Consider the following 17,907-nt stretch of genomic DNA (forward strand, 5'->3'; position numbering starts at 1 on the left):
ATGAGTTTCGTTACTCCAGGATAAAAGTGTCTGAACTACTTCAAAGATTAGGGAACTCAAATGCCAAGCCCTGCTTGTCTTGTTGCTTACATCAAAACAAGAGAAAGGAGAAAATGTATTCCAGGGGAAAGGCCTGCAGCAATCAGCCAGAATTTTCAGTTGATAACTGAATTTACTTTAGATTTCCTGTACTTGGATAAGCTGTCCGGGATAGGATCCTCCCCCCCCCAAGCTGGAATTTCTGATCTATCTTCTATAGACAATGTCTAATTTTATTTATTTACTTCATTTATACCTCACCTTTTTCCCAAGGGGACTCCAAGAGGCTTACAACATTATTCTCCCCTCCTTTATTTTATCCTCATAACTACCCTAGGTGAGACACTTGGACCAGTATGACTGGTCCGAGGTCACTCTGCAAGCTTCCATGCAGTGCCGGATTTACGTATAAGCTAAACAAGCTATAGCTTAGGGCCCCACTCTCTTGGGGGCCCCCAAAAAATTTAAAGGAAAAAAAATTGGATGTACATTTCCAAAATCAACAATTACTTTGATAAAATACATATTTTGTTATGTGCAAATGGCTTTAGATACCCATTAGGTCCATAAATTACCATATAGCATATATTCAACACAAAAAACAGCAACAATTTGTTGTTGACAAAGGACAGTTGGACATATAAAGGGCCCCATTACCTTCAATAGCTTAAGGCCTCATCAAACCTAAATCCGGCCCTGCTTCTATGGCAGTGTGTGGATTTGAACCTCAGCCTTGCACTTCCTAGTCTGACACTATAACCATTCTACAACACAGGCTAAGGGTCAAAGAATGAGCAAAAAAGATTGCTTGTTTAAATGTATACCCTTGCCTCACTTCAACTCCATTTCAGGATAACTGATGGCATAAATTATGAAGGCACCACTTTCATTTGCACTATGTAGAAATGGAAACTTATTGCAAACAAAAAGCACCCTGAAAGTGATTTTGAAGTAGAAAGCATTACTAAAAATCCTCCATGATTCCTTGCTTTTTAAACACATTTTCAAAAAAAAAAAAAAATCAAGGTATACATCTATTGTCTGTAATCACACACACACAACCCCTGCAAGCAAAGATTTTAGATTTGGCTATTTGGCTGTTATTCATTACTATTCATTGGCATTTCAAACATGACATTTTTGAAATGGTTTATCGGCATCCTGCCATAACATTTTATTAAACAAATATTATGTGTGTCTTCAGCACGTCTTACTATCTCTTCCTACAAAAATAATTTGTTTTTAACACCTGCATGAACGGCCACATTGTAAAGAAAGATTATAGAAAGGAACTAATTTACATGCTGAGCTACAGCTCTTTTACTTTCCAGTTACAATCTGTTAAAATGAGAGTTATAGCTTAATCTCATTTAGAGAGCCTTGAATCTTCCTAAACATTTAGGAAGGTTGTATAAATTAACACCATCCAGACAATTTATCCATTCCAAAGAGAAAACAGCACCTCCAGGTTTCCATTGATTGCAAAAAGGAAAGAGTTCTCATAATTTTCCAACTCAGCTATCAACCCTATTCCATCTTCACTGAAACATCTGTGAAATAAATGCAACAGAGGTTGCTCTGCCTACTAATGCTAATGAGAGGCCATGGCTCAGTAGTAGAGCATCTGCTTTGCATGCAGAAGGTTCTAGGTTCAATCCCTGACATCTCCAGATGAAAGAACCAGGTAGTAGGGGATGCAAAATATCTCTTTCTGCGAGTCTGGAAAGCTGCTGTCTGTATGAGTAAACAATACTGACTTTATGGACCGATAGTCTGGTTCAGTATAAGGCAGCCAACTGGTGTACTATGGCTACTCTGTTGTTCAGACGATGCATGCATATAAGCCAGTACATCAGGCAAGAGCCTTCTAAACACTGTGTGTGTGTGTGTGTCTGTGTGTGTTTTTATAAAGTGCTATCATGTTGCAGCCAAAGTATGGCAACCCAGTAGGGTTTTCAAGGCAAGAGATTAACCAGGCCCAATACTGCTTAGCTTCTGAGATCCGAGATCAGGCTAGCCTGGGTCATCCAGATCAGGGCTCTAAACACTGCACCAGCTAGCAAAGGTACCAGCTCTTCTGTAGCTTTTAAATTATGCAGCATTTAAATTATCCTGGAATAACCTCTATGTCAAAACAAAGGCACATACCAAGCATGAAATTATACATACGTCCAGCAGTTTAAATGCTCCCAGTAATCAATCTATTGATACAAGGACTCCCACACTCTCGTTTCATCTCAGAAATATTTTTGATAGCAAACAGCCTGATCACTCCACTTTCAAAGCACTTCTCCATCCAAGATGCTGCATCAATCCAAATAATCATCAGTACTTAAGTCAAACCCACATTAAGTTACTTCACTTAGTAACAAACAGGTGCTTATAAATTATTCTGTTGCATGTAACCAACTGAATCCTATTTGCTATTTGGTGATAGTTACAGCAGAATTAGACTATATCCAAGAATGTAGTTTCTACATTTTGACTCCCATGTCCGCATACTACATTGTTGAGGAAAGCTTATTCACATGCTCCATTAGGGTTCTTTTCTAATAAGTACAGTCATAAATAATGACTGAAAGAAATCTCGTCCAACAAAGAAAGCTGCACTGATTATTGCATAATTTCCCCCAAATTGATCTCCAATATCCAGTAGTCTATGTTAACAATCCCAGGGCAGCTTCTGCATGTTACAAACAAGCACCGACAGAGGAAATATAATTCATTCTGCCCCTGCTGATGTTTGCAATGTGTGAGGATGTCCTTAATCATTGAGTTCTGTAACAGCTGGTAGAGGAGTAAGGCTCTCATATTCCAAGGAATGAATTATCTTAGATCCAGGTCCGATGGATGGACAAATACACACAACAAATATGCTGTGTTGTGTTGCATGAATATTAACCATTTGCAAATTTCTCAACGCTGTAGGAAAATACCTTGATCTTCCTGAGGCTTTGTTAATCCATGAATCTGGATAAACCTGTTTGTGGAAGAGAACATAAAAGGGAGGAGCAGTATGCCTTGCTTAACAAAGACTCCTTATTGTTACAAAGTACCCTCCCACCTCCTTCCTGCATTTCCGCTTTGGAAATTTTGTGAATTAGCACCCTCCTTTTTGAGTTCTCGGATTTAATTATTTTGATATGGCAGCCAGCAACACCTTGTACCTACATTTAAAAATAAGGAAGCATTCAATGCAGATAACTCAAACTCAGATGCAAACACACATACCCCCCAATTATCCACAGCATCCACAGCATCATTACAAATGCAACAGCTCCCAAATTATTTATATATACCAAAATACAATAAAACACACATGTCTAGATTCTAGTTCTACTTTCAAAAATGTGTTATTAGACACAAGCATGAAAGCCTCATCAGTTAAATTCTTAAATACGCCTAGGTGTATACCAGCATAATTAGCAAGGTATTTAACTCCCCCAAAAGCCTCACAAAAGATTTAGATTTACTGCATTAATCTCCAAAACCATTAGCCAATGCACTGTATTACAGAGGCACACAGAGTTATACTAATTTTGGGTTACTGGTGGTGCTACATGCTGTGAAAAGCAGTTAAAATCATTTCCCAGGCAGACAATTTGACTACCTTCAAAACAGAGCCATTCAACACGGCTCACAGTGTATAATTTCATTAAATGGGGATAATAATCTTGCAGGAAGGTCCATGTTTAGCATAACATGAAAGTGCAACTTGTAGATCTTTACACTGCACCTAAGGTTGCCAACTCCAGGTTAGGAAATACCTTGAGATTTGGGGGTGAAGTGACCTCAGAGGGGTATATTGCCATACAGTCCACCCTCCAAAGCAACTATTTTTCTCTGAAGTTTGGAGATCAGTTGTAACACCCCACCTAGAGTTTCACAACCCTAATTCACACACCATAGTAAATATGGTTCTTCTACAAAGATTTCACTTTCATACAGAACGGGACCCTGGTTACTTACCGAGGAGGTTCCTTCTCCTCTGAGGTATGAAGGGCATCTTGCAGATAGGCAGGAAGTACACACAAAAAATCGACCTCACTTCCTGTCCCCTGGCCGGAAATGCCCCTTCGTCTCCACTTGAGACTTCTAGAGCTGAGGTGTATTCCCAGAGTATCCGTGGACAGGAATCTGTAAGGTAAGTAAAGAAGGACAACACAGGCCAATTCTCAGGCGCTTGGATGTTGTAACTTTAATGAGGATTAAACTGGGGAAACCTGGGGAACACTGCACTTGTGTTCGCTATCAAAAAACAACCTTTTTTAAAAAAAAAATTCACGTATTTTATGTGCAACTGATAGAACAGGTAGCGTCAAAGGGAGGAGTCCGGCTCTCTCCCCAACTATGACTATAACAAAAAAGAATAAGGTGCTCCAGACTCAGCCCCAGGGTGGGGCCAAGATGCCCTTCGTACCTCAGAGGAGAAGGAACCTTCTTGGTAAGTAACCAAGGTCCTGTTCTCCCTGAAGTGAAGGGCATCTTGCAAATAGACGGGATGTCCAAGAGCTAATCCGTCAAAGGGTGGGAGACGTCTTCTGAAAGAACATGTTGGAGCACCCGGTGTCCGAAGGCAGCGTCCGCCGAGGCAAACTGGTTCAGCCGGTAGTGGCGCACAAAGGTCGATACTGATGACCAGGTGGCTGCCTTGCAGATCTCCTTGACTGATGCCCTGTTGTCGAAAGCTGCGGAGGTGGAGGTGCTGCGGATTGAGTGTGCAGTGATGCCAGGCGGTACAGGCCTGTTGCTGAGCCTGTATGCTTCTTCAATGCACTTACGTAATGCCCTGCTGAGGGCAGGCTTGGAGAGCGGTCTTCCCTTGTTGGGAGCGGCCACCGAGATGAACAGAGCGTCGGTCTGCCGGAACGGTGCGGAGCGTGTGATGTATATGTGTAGGACTCGCCGTAGGTCAAGGGTGTGCCATTCCTTTTCCCGTGGGTGCTGTGGGCGTGGCGCAAAGGAGGGAAGGTGAATCTCCTGCTGTCTGTGGAAGACCATATTGACTTTTAGAATGAAGGTGGGGTCCAGCCTTAGGACCACCTTGTCCTTGTGAAATACGCAGAGACCTGGGCGGGAGGACAGGGTGGCGAGCTCAGAGACCCGGCGGGCTGAAGTGACGGCCGTGAGGAAGAGAGTCTTCATGAGAAGGGCCTTCAAGGGTGCCTCGGTGAGAGGCTCAAAGGGCGATCGGGTGAGTGCTGTGAGTACCACGTGCAGTCGCCAGGTTGGAAATCTGTGGATGACTGGAGGCGAAAGCAATGAAAGGCCCCTCAGGAAGGTGAGAATGTGCGGGTGTCTGGAGGTGGCGTAGTCTCCCAAATGGGGAACTACGGTGGTGATGGCTGCTAGTTGTTTACGCAAGGTAGAGGGTCGCAGTCCCTGTTGCGCCCCCTCCTGGAGGAAGGCTAGTAGTACAGCCATGGTAGGTTCCAGCGGGTTGAATCCCTTGCGTCTACACCAGCGTACAAACGCCTTCCATGCGGAGTTGTATATGTGCTGGGTGGAAGGCCGTCTGGCTGCCAGCATGGTGTTGACCACGTCAGGGGCGTAGCCTAGATCGAGGAGCCTTTTCCTCTCAATACCCAGACGGTCAAGCAAAACCAACCTGGATCCGGATGCAGAATCGGCCCCTGGTGTAGCAAGTCCCTGGAGACTGGTATCCTCCACGGTGGTTGAATGGACAGCTCCTGGAGAGTGGGGTACCAGGGTTTGTGTGGCCAGTCTGGGGCCACAAACAAGACCGTCGCCCCCTCTTGTCGCAGCTTCCGCAGAGCTTTTGGAATGACTGGAAGCGGAGGGAAGGCATAGAGTAGCCCCGGTGACCAAGGGGCCAGCAGGGCATCCGTCTGCTCTGCCTGAGGATGTGAGTAGTGTGAGAAGAATCGAGGTACCTGACTGTTGGACGGCAACGCAAAAAGGTCCACTGTCGGTCGGCTGAAGCGAGCGGAGAGAATGTGGAATGCTCGGAGCTGCAGTGACCATTCCCCCTCGTCCACCTTTTGCTCAACCAGTCTGCCTGTGTGTTCAGCTCACCCCGGATGTGCTCTGCCTTGAGGGATCGTAGGTGCCTCTCCGCCCACCGTAATATCCGGCTGGCTTTCTGGTGAAGAGCTGATGATCTGGACCCACCTTGTTTGTTCAGGTGGGCCTTTGCGGCCATGTTGTCCGTCTGGACGAGGACGTGGTGAGATGATATTGTCTGCTGGAAGGATTTGAGTGCCCGGTAGATAGCTCGGAGCTCGAGCTGATTGATGTGGAGGGATCGTTCCCTCTCCGTCCAGGTGCCCTGTGCCACCTGGTGGTTCACTGTGGCGCCCCAGCCCTATAGGCTGGTGTCGATGAAGATCTGTATAGTCGTCTGGTGCCAATACTGATGGCCCTTCTGCAGGTTGGCGGGGTTCAGCCACCATCGGAGGCTGTGTTTTACCTCGGGAGGCAGGGTCAGGCGAATGTTCCTCTTCTTCAGGATGAGCTGCTGGTATGGTTTGAGAAACCATTGGAGAGGACGTGCGTAGAAGCGAGACCATGTGACAGAGTCTATGCACGCGATCATGTGACCCTATAGTCGAGCCAGCAAGGACAGACCGGTTGTTTTCGAGCTGAACGCCCCCCGGTCCAAGGAAGAGATTTTCGTGGCCTTGTCCTTCGGAAGGAAGAGGGTACTGCAGATGGTAGCTATGACTACCCCCATGTGCTGTACGTGCCGAGTTGAGGATATGTGACTCTTGTTGAAGTTGATGAGGAAGCTGTGATTTTGTAGAGTCTGCACGACTCTCTGGGTGTGCTGTATGGCCCGATGCTTTGATGGGGCGGCGATGAGCAGGTCGTCTAGATAGGGGTAGACATGTATTCCCTCCTTCCGGAGCAAGGCCACCAGGGTGACCAGGACCTTGGTGAACACCCTGGGGGCGGAGGAAAGGCCGAAGGGGAGAACCCTGAATTGGAAGTGGCGGTCCATGTAGTTGAAGCGCAGGAAGCGTCGATGGGCGCCGCAAATGGGTATGTGTAGATACGCTTCCGTCAGGTCTATGGAGGACATGAAGTCGTCTGGCCAGAGCGCCTCCACGATGGAGCGAAGAGTTTCCATCCGGAATCGTTTGGCTCGGATGAATCTATTTACGTGTTTTAAATCCAGAATGGCTTGCCAGTCTCCGTTCCTTTTGGGAACGGTGAAGAAGATGGAACAGACTCCGGAGGATCTCTCTGGTGATGGTACGGTTTTGATAGCCTCGATGTGTAGTAGGTGATCGATGGCCGCTCGGGTCCTCGTGTGCTTGTTGTGGTTGGACAACCTCGGTGATTGAATGAACCAGTTGGGGGGGAGAAGGCAGAAGTCGATCAGATAACCCTGGCGGATTATCTGCTCCACCCAGCGGTCGGAGGAGGCCTGAGACCACTGATGGCTGAAGTGGCTCAGCCTTCCCCCCACTGGGGCGGGCCCGGAGTCACTGTCTTTTTGGTTTGTTGAAGCGACCTGTCCTGTCGCCTCTGTAGGCCTGGAAACCTCTGCTGGGCCTGTTGCCCCCCCTCGTTGCGCCCCGGTTGCTAGACCATGCTGGGTGCCCGACCTCGGATCCAGGGTGCGGTAGGGAATGAAAGGACCGAAAGGAGGGGTAGGAAGAGGAGGGCCGTCCTCTGTTGTCCTTTCTGAAGTTGTGTGGCAGCGCTTTCTTTTTATCCTTCGTTTTCTTCAAAAAGCAACACGAGGAAGGCTGAAAAAGTCCACAGTAACGCGGTCCGGATGCACACTAGCGTTTTCACTGCAAAATTGCAGCTTCATCAGCTGGAATCTTCATAGATATTAATTGGTTTGTCTTTGTAGATGCAATAATAGCAATCTAATACAGAGAGAATAATTCAGTCTTGTTGCACCAAAAAGGCTGCTCAAAATGGCTATGGCATCTACAAAGACAAACCAATTAATATCTATGAAGATTCCAGCTGATGAAGCTGCAATTTTGCAGTGAAAACGCTAGTGTGCATCCGGACCGCGTTACTGTGGACTTTTTCAGCCTTCCTCGTGTTGCTTTTTGAAGAAAACAACCTAGAGATAAGACTCTTACTTACCTTGAAAAAGACTTTCCATCTTAGATTTGCTTGTACATACTATCACTGCTGTTTTCACTTGTCTGTAGATGTTACACATTGTTCACAATATATGTTTGCATAGTTTGCTTGTGTATTATTTAAATTAATTGGTTTGAGCCTAGTACTATATTTTCACTACTATCCCAGTAGTACTTGTGCATATTTTTCTCAACCTCCAGGTAGTAGCTGGAGATCTCCTGCTATTACAACTGATTTCCAGCTGATAGAGATCAGTTCACCTGGAGAAAATGGCCGCTTTGGCAATTGGACTCTATGGCATTGAAGTCCCTCCCCTCCCCAAACCCCGCCCTTCTCAGGCTCCACCCCCAAAATCTCCCGCTGATGGCAAAGAGGGACCTGGCAACCCTATCGAGGAACTTCATTTAAATATTCCCAAACTGGATCTCTTTTATAGCCTGCTGCCAGTATAGGTTTTCTCCTCCCAGGAGAAAATAATATGATAAACCTCAGGCTATACATGCAAAGATCCCAAGACTTGTTGATTACTCTGCTCCAAAGGTTTCACTTTCATTTTTTATTGCTTGCCTCTCCCTCCTCATACCTAGCTCCTTGCACAGAACTATTCCGCCCTGACCTGGATGGCCCAGGCTAGCCTGATCTCGTCAGATCTCAGAAGCTAAGCAGAGTCAGCCCTGGTTAGTATTTGGATGGGAGACCACCAAGGAATACCAGGGTTGCTGTGCAGAGGAAGGAACTGGCAAAACCACCTCTGTTAGTCTGTTGCCTTGAAAACCCCATAAGGGGTCGCCATAAATCGGCTGCGGCTTGAAGGCACTTTACACACACAGAGAGAGAACTATTCCAATCTTCTTATTCATTGAACTTCTTGAAACTTTGTACTTAAAAGGTAAGCGGTTGATTCTGTGTACGTAGATTTGCAAAGGAATAATGGGATTAAAGTATTTTTCTCAACTCTGTATATTTATTTTATAACATTTTTTGTTGTGGAGAAGAGGCATGTTATCTCTGCAGACACAAATTCAGTTTTGAGAACTGCAAAACTAAGCATCTGTGATTATATCTTCTAGAAAGATAAATTGCCCAAAATAATCTTACAGAAACCTCTGGAAGAGCATGACACTGTGAATGGATTAATGGAATTTGTTTACCAAAAAAATTAAACACTGCATTAATATACAATCTCATGCTACATAATTAAAAAAACAATCCTTATTTAATGATGAATAACCTTTGGACTACCATGTATCTTAAATAGAAAACAACTGAAACGATCTTATTTCATTTTTAAATCCTTTTTAATTATTTTAAAATCATTTATTTTTATCTACCTTGAGTGGTGTGAACCAGCCATGTTTGCCTCCTCCATTATTTTAAATCCATGCATTTTCCCTGTTCAAAAACACTGCTACTCAGTTTAGCTTATGAGCAAGTAACCAGCTTGCATTTTCTAGACCTAAGGGGGCAATGTGTGTGGCATTTCAATCAAATGGAAATGAAGTTGACAACACTTCTAAGTAGTACACAGAAAACTGCTACCTGTATGCCAAGTGGAATAAATGAAACCATTTCACACTTTAAGAATATAACCAAGGCCACTGTAAAGCTCCTTCACTGAATTTGGGAGGGCTGAATTTTACAATCTCAGACTGAAAATAATTAGTGAAATTTTTAAGTAGTTCCACTTGTAGGAACAGATTATAGGAAACAACAGGGACCTCCCAATCACAATGTTCAGTGGTTGAATAATATAGGGCTCTGTGGCTATTTCTACCATTAAAGACCTTTCACATCAAGTACTTCAGTAAAAAATTCCTTCCATTGAGTAATCTGTCCACATCAATGTTTGTTCCCACAGTGAAAGACAGTTTGCTGGCAAAAAGAAACTAACTGCCATGTCCAGAAAAGCTTTGATGGGAAAGGTTTATGGATGCTGGAAGCCTGCTGTAAATTAGCACTACAGCCAACAGAAGTTATCCAAATGGTTAAAAAAAAAGCTTATAAATGCAGTATACCTATTTATGTATAATGTTTACCTCATATCCTTACAAATCCTTTTTTTGTGAATACATAACATTTTGAATCCTCCTTCCTAATCATTTGTGTTTACTAACAGTTTACTCTTCCCCACTGTTATTAAAAGCAGTTGGTGAGGCTGGAGGTGCTGGTTGTTTTAAAGAAGGAACCCAAAGAAATGCTGTTTCTGGAGAGAGTATTAAGAACAAACATCAATATCTGGGACTGGAAAGACAAGTTGACAGAATATAATAAAGGATGGCTCCTATGAACCCTTCCACAGAAACATTCTGTGACCCCCAAAAAGGCAATGCTAGAGGTTGGTGGGAAAGAAGCTACCTGACATGGTGGAATGCAATGAAGAGAGGGAATTAGAAAAAACAATTTCCCCCTTCTCTCTTCTGCCACCAGAGCCTCTTGAAGCAGAAGGAACCCTACTAGTAGGAGAAGTATGAATTTAATTGTTTATTACAGTCAAAGACCAGCACAAAAATACATACAGTAACTGAAATGTTCACGTTAAAAAGTAACATGGATATTAAAAATAGCAGAGTTAATTAAATTAATACAGCGCTACAACAGATTCTAGCAGCAGCATAAAACCTGGGGACTCTATCCAAGGCTCATGATCTGATCTACCAGGGCTTTTGGGGAGTACAGGAGTAATTAAATATCTAAGAGCGCCATAAAAAGGGCAATGCAGTAAATCATGCCCAACGGTATCAACTTCCACACTTGCACAAGGGCATATACATTCCAGGTATGATACACCACGATATCTACCTTCTAACAGTACAGAGGGAAGGACATTAAGCTGAGCTCAGAGTAAAGCTTTCCTACATTTGCAGATCAGCCTGATAGTTAGACTGCCCAAGTTATTTGTCCCTGAAAAAATGATATTTTGTGGGAAGACTTCAATGATGTGGTAATTAAACATCCCAAGCAAGCAGAAATTTTACTTGATTCCCTTGCCTTACTGCAACATACTGTGGTGGGTGGCTTTAAATCATGGGCCCCCCCAGCCCAAGCAATGCCTTTTGGGGGCATCAGAGAAGGCTGTTAGAGGAAGATAAAAGTGGACAAGACATACTTCCATGGGTGCAAGGAACTGGTGGTTTGTAGGATTCAACCCAAAGGAAATAAAGAAACATGAGCATTACAGCCCATTCCTGAGCTCTGAAGCTGAAAGTGTTCAAGAGATGCGCAAGTAGCCGTGCCGGCATCCGTGCCACTTGTGCCGGTGCCCATGCCACTTGTGCCACCAAGACTAGCACGACACTGGCGCTGGGAAGCTTACGACCTGGCCTGCCACAGCAGCGCGGCCCTGGGACGCCAGCTTGGCCTCCAGCCTGCGTCCCGATGGCGCAAGTGTTCAGGGGGTGTTCCCGGGGGCATTCCAGGTGTGGAGCTGCTGGTATGGAGCTTCCTAACCCCTTACAGCCTGGGAACGCCCCCCTACGCCTCAGAGGTGCTGCGCCAGGTTTTTGCTGGCACAGTATTGCTTTTCTCTATGGGGCTTCCCCCCTTTTAAACATTTTTAAAGCCCTTTTTCCTGCTTGCAGCAGTCTCCAAACCTCTTTCAAGGCGCCACAGCAGCACCTCGGCCACGCCGTGCCCAGGCGCTGCTGGGCTCAGGAATAGGCTGCCCGTTTCAGATGCCATATAGTCTAATAAAGTTGGAAAGAACCTAAAATGAAGGTTGGCTTTATAAGTCATCGTGGGGTTTAGATTCACATTAGCAAGTGGCACAATCCATATTAAAGGACATTGTTACCATAACTTATGGGGGCAAAACGCTGTCGCTAATCTAGTTGTTTAGCACAGTAATAGATGTATAAGAATTAGTCAGGAAAATGAATGACTGTATAAGAAGCTGTAGTTGACTGGGACCAAACAACAGTGTACATAATCAGGCTTGAGAAACTGTAACGTAGAGTAATTGATCATCACTGATCCACTTACCTGACTTTCCACATCAAAATATGATATATCATCCCTGTGATTTAAAGTAATTCACAACAAAATTACTGTACAATATGAGGGATGGGCATTCAGTTTTCTGTTACAGTTCTTGCTGCCTTCCTCAGTCTGAATGGGCTGGGAGAAAGTGTTCTTTTTGTTTTTTGCCATCAAGTTGCAACTGACTTTTGGCGACCCTGAAGGGTTTCCAAGACAAGAGATTATTCAGAGGTAGTTTGCCATTGCCTGCCTCTGCGTAGTGACCCTGGTATTTCTTGGTGCTCTCCCATCCAAACACTAACCAGGATCACCCCTGCTTAGTTTATGGGAACTGACAAGATCAGGCTAGCCAAGTCAGGGTGGAGAATGTTTCCAGTTTGTATTTCATATAGAGACCTATATATGTGCTGTATACAGAGGCATACATGAAATTTTGGAGATACCTGCAAAGTGATGATTAGTTAAGAGCTTGAGCTGTCAGAGGCATATAAGCCCGATAAACAAAAACAAAACATTTGGAAACTGGGTTTTCTCTGGAGCAGTATTCTGAAAAACAGGGCTGACATGACTGATACATGACAGGTGAAAGGCAAGAGATGCCGTGGCTGATCTCCAGACAACATTTGTTTTATGAAGAGTATCCTACCCTAACAAATCCACAGGCAGGATACAGGTCTGTGGTAATTTGGAGGCCTATTTCTGCTGTCTTAATCTGAAAGACTACTTCCACCACACCCTGAACAGCACCACTGGACAAACATTATCTCTTCAACCAAGCAATCCACAAATCACTGCCAAACAGATGCCATATCTTCAGCTCACCAAGCATCAATTGTCATCTACCCAATTTGCCACATGGACACTCCCCACCTGATGGATACAATGCCACAATTGATTTTCACATAGAATGCTTTTGTCACCATGACCAAACTGAAGTAATCTGCAAAAAACATCACTTACCACACAATCTCAACTGTGCTGAAAACGATGTTTATAAACAGCCTCAAAACCATTCTGGTATCATAATCAAGGAAGCTGACAAAAGAGAGATCGTTGATATCATGGACAAAGTTGGAATATACTCTGGATTCTTTCCTTTCTTAGACAGCCTGCTAAATTAAAACAACTTAGCACCTGCACTAATGAACTACCGAAGGGACAAAATTCAGGAGCCAGATCCTGCAACAAACCTAGATGCCAACTTTGTCTGAATATATACTTAAGCAGACATAATCGGAGGTCCTAATAATAGCAGCTACACCATACTGGCTCATTCATGAGCTCATCCTCCAATGAAGTACCCTGCCATCATGCATTTACATTAGGCAAATGGGTCAGACCTCTACATAAAAGGGGCAAAAAACAGACACAAATCGGACATTAAAAATCACAATAGCCAGAAACCAGCGGGCGAACGTTTTAATCATCCAGATCATTCCACTGCAGATCTAAAAGTTACTGTCATCAGACAAGGAAACTTCAAAGGAAGACTCCAACATGGAATTGCTAAATTAGAATTTATTAACAAGTTCAAGACAAGTTCTTACAGGGACCTGTGATTTCTCACTCACTGTAAGTGCCAATATCTTGCATATACTTCTGTAACTTCCTACTGTTATCTTGCACAATAATTTATGTTAAACCTACTTTGCCTACCTAACATCTAAAGGGAAGGCTGCCACTCACTCTGATCACTCTTTTTTATTAGACTTGCTTTAAACTGGCTTTTCTTTATAACACCCCCCTTCTGTTGTGAATATAAAAGCTTCAACCTAATCAATACACTCTCTGTTGCATCTGATTAAGTGAGCTCTTCTGACTCAGGAACACATTTGCTGGAGTAAAGATTGCTAGTCTTTCAAGCGCCGCTGGGTTCCTGTTTTATTTTGCTGCTACGTACTCAGCAAAGCCACCCATCCAGAATTCCCATTTTTGATTTGTATTTGTACAGAGCCTGGTAAAAGTTCTAAGATGGGGACAGAAGTACAAGGGCACCAGAAAATTGGAATGCATGGAAAGACTCCACCCTGCCGCCCCTTGACTCACTTGAACATTTGACTGCTTTCAGCTTCACAAGTATTCTGGCGGGCAAAGAATACAGAAGTTGTGGAATAGTTTCCTTAATGACAGAACTGCTATCCTCTCCTTCACATAAATCACCAGTTGCCTTTAAAGATTGAGGTTAATTCTCTGATGTTTTGAAAAATATATGATCTTATGAAATAAGGCTACAAAAGTCAACTTGTGTCTTTGTTCAACTAAATACTCTCTTCAAAAGACAATTAAAAAAATTAAAATTCTCTATTTCATCTCCTACTAAAGGGTTTACAAAGAACGTTTCAAAACACATTAAACCACATTCTTTCATCTGCTTGTAAATCCTAGTACTCAGTGTTTTTGATGAATATGATTTCAGCAATAGGACTTATATACACACACACACATATCTCAACACTCCCAACACAGTTCAAGTTAAACTGACATTAAAACATGTATATGCATGTTAAATCATGTACTTCAGTTACTGAGAAGCACATCAGCCAAATGCAATGTATCCTCCATAAAGGAAATTTCCCAAGGAGTATGAAGTATGTGGCAGATCCAGTTCTCTGTCCTAGTTTTCAACAAATGACAAGATAAACCTGTTTCCAAACTGTACCAAATATAGTTGGCAATTGATATTACTGAATGGTTCTCCTTAAAAAACACACCCTAAACATTAGGGAAAGGACTATGGTAGTAGTAGCATTTTTCTGACCAATAAGAAATCACCTTAAAAAACCCTAAAAGTAGTATGTCTGGAAAAACTCTTTGGCACTCTAGCACCACATGGAAAATTCAGCCTCTAGCATAACCAGATAACCCTATTTAATAAAGAGCAGAGCTGCACCAACATGATTGCAAAATAGCTTATATTTATATCACACTATAAGCACTCTATCCAAGACAGACTCACTACAAATATCAGATTCCCAAGCTAGATCAAGTATTAGAAATGCTGGAGGGGGGGGGGGGAGCAAGAGAAAAAAATCCTTGTTTCCAGAACGGCCAGATACATCCATGGATGTGAGCATACTAGTTAGAATTTCCCCCTACAGTCCTACATTAGGTTAATCTATAAATGGTATATGTCAATTTCAATTGAAAGACATATTTGGAGAGCAAATATTGACCAAGACTCAACAAGACTTAATAAAATTACATAATTGGGAAGACAAGAGACACTGCCAATAGTTTAGCTAGCTAGTTCAAATAAGAGTGGACACACAAGTAGAGAGAAATACTGCCTCAATGAATCCCAAGACTGGACTAGTTTCTTATTCTCCAAAGACCTTCCTGCTGTCCTGGCAATTTTTGGTTAAAAAAAAAGAAGAGCAGAGAGATGTCCATCTCTGCGCTCTAACTAGAAGGGGTCTTGCATGCTTTCTATTCCGACCATCTGTCCAGTGCAGGAAATCCAAAGCTGGAGCATCCCTGACAATGGCCGTCCAACCTTAGGTTGAAGCCCTCGAGAGAGAGTGCACTTCCCCCCAAGGTCACTGCCTCTACTGTTGAACTAGTGTTACTTTTCTGAAGTTTCCCCTAACGTTAACCCTACTTTCCTGTAACTTAAGTCATGGTCTTTCCCTCCGGAGCAACACAAACGTATTCAAAAATTGTTGTCATGTCCCCATTCATTCTTCTTTTCCCCATGCTAAGCAGACCTACTTCCCTCAACCTTTTCTCCTAGTATTTATTTTTCAGATCCCTGAACATCTTTCTTGCTACACTCTGAACCTTTTCCAAATTGTCTGGATATAATGCTGTAGATAAGGTCGGACTAGTGTGGAACAGAACAGAATTATTACTGCTTGTGATGTGGACACTATGGCTTCTATTAACACAGATTAGTCTTTTTGTAGCCGTATCAAACTGCTGACTTAAGTACAATTTGTGATCAATTACAATCCCCAAATCCTTTTTGCATATACTTCTGTTAACCCAGGTATCTCCCACCCTATACCTCTGCATTTGATTATTTTTGTCCAAATGCAGAACTTTAGATTTGTCTCTGCTCAATTCAATTCGTTTCAGCCCAACTTTCCAAACCATCAAAGTCAGCTTTAATTTTATTTCTGTCTCCTGAAATGTTAGCTATGTCTCCCAGTTGTTTTATCTGCAAATTTGAAGTATTTCCCCTTCCTCCAATTGACTGAAAAATTATGAAGAATACTGGGTTTGGTACAGAGCCTTTTGTCACTCCATTCACAACCTCCAGACAGACAGACAACGTGCCATTGGTGAGCATAGCAAGCATGGGTTGACATCAATTGTGAGTTTTTCCCCTGCTCCCTCAGTACCAGTCTAGGCAAACCAAAGTATTCTACTGGTGCAACACAGCTTTCATGGTGTATGTTGCTATTAAGCTGGATTCTATTTATTTTTATGTATTTATTTTTCAATTTATATCCCTCCCTCCATCCCCGGCCTTAAGGCTGTAGTATTCAACATCCTCTAATTTGATTCTCACCATCCTTAACTGCCTGGAAGGATCTGGCCTAGCTTGTTAGTCATGGCCCTGTTTCACCATCCATGTTAATTCACAAGTATAAATGGACCATATTAAAGGATGTTTGCTCTCTCTATAATTAGTGTGATCATAAATATCCTAAATATCATCCACTCAAAATGTTGTCAAAGTTAAAAAAAACAAAGACTGTCAAACTTTTCTAACCTGCGCTCCAGAAAAAAAAAAGATGGTTTAAAACATGGTTATCGACTACCAGTCCCTTGGGACAGATTAACAATCCATATGCTCCACACATTTATGCCCTTCCCAGAAAAAATCAGTTGCAAGTTAAGTACCACAATGTTAATGATGTATTTATATATATATATATATATATATATATATATAGGCAGCACTTATTATAATGCACCAATAAAATGTCTATTAACTCAGTTTTACCAGGGCGCTGTTGGGCAGGGAATCCTTGAGTCTGCGCACTATTAGCCTTGTTGTTAATCCATATTAAAGTGATTACAAAGATGTACCTTGTCAGCTTCCAGCTCAGACCTCTTGAACTGCCAAACTCAGGCAATAATTCCCTACCTCACTACCACATAGCATCAGTATTCAAATGAGTATCTGACTCACTGGGAGGGGGGAGGGAGATAAATGAAGTATATTTTAGCCCACACAAAGGAGCAAAACAATTTTCACAATTAGTAATTTAAAACACTAATTCAGAAACTGCTTGGAGGAACCTTAAAAGTTTGCAACAAGGCTCCTTTCAGTAACATGCAGTCTTTGACAGAGAATACAGTTGTTATCTCTGACCTCAAAAATAAAAAAGGAACCATACCTTCAAAGCACATTTCTGTCCTTTCTCCTTGTGAAAGCATTCCAGTACTTTGCCATTAATGCCTAAGCCCAGCACCCGCTTAGAGATTTTGTAGTCATCTGTAACAGCATGTTTCTTTATTTCTCCCTTGATGGGGACAGCTCCACTAGTCAAGGGTCTTGTGTTGCTTTTGCGGTCCTCATGATTCTCTGGCGGGGGTCCCTCCTGACTGGCACTTTGTTCCATAGCAAGTTCCAGGTTCAGAAAACGTAGCTGCCAGCCTCCCTAGGTTTACTGGGAAATCTCTTCAGTGAAATACCCCCATCAAGAAGTTCAAAACAAATGGTTCAAATAGCCCTAGTCCATTTCCTGAGATTTCACTAAAGCATTTCCTGTTAAAAGAAAGAAAGAAAAATAAATATTGTTTAATTACAAAGGCATGGAATGAAGGGCTATTATTTAGAGGAAGGCACTGGCAAACCACCTCTGTTAATCTCTT

The 17,907-nt window shown here is 43.0% G+C and overlaps 1 protein-coding gene across 1 annotated transcript in view; it reads right to left on the bottom strand.

Annotated features, from left to right (window-relative positions):
* MAPKAPK3 (MAPK activated protein kinase 3) overlaps window positions 1-17,695 on the bottom strand; it is an 85,650-nt gene extending 67,955 nt beyond the window's left edge. The window contains exon 1 of the mRNA XM_056857344.1: window positions 17,430-17,695. Coding sequence (XP_056713322.1) covers window positions 17,430-17,654 — 225 coding nt within the window. The 5' untranslated portion in view covers window positions 17,655-17,695. The remainder of the gene's footprint in view (window positions 1-17,429) is intronic.
* Window positions 17,696-17,907: the final 212 nt, after the last annotated feature.

The sequence above is a fragment of the Euleptes europaea genome, chromosome 1, assembly GCF_029931775.1.
Source record: "Euleptes europaea isolate rEulEur1 chromosome 1, rEulEur1.hap1, whole genome shotgun sequence".
Classification (NCBI taxonomy): domain Eukaryota; kingdom Metazoa; phylum Chordata; class Lepidosauria; order Squamata; family Sphaerodactylidae; genus Euleptes; species Euleptes europaea.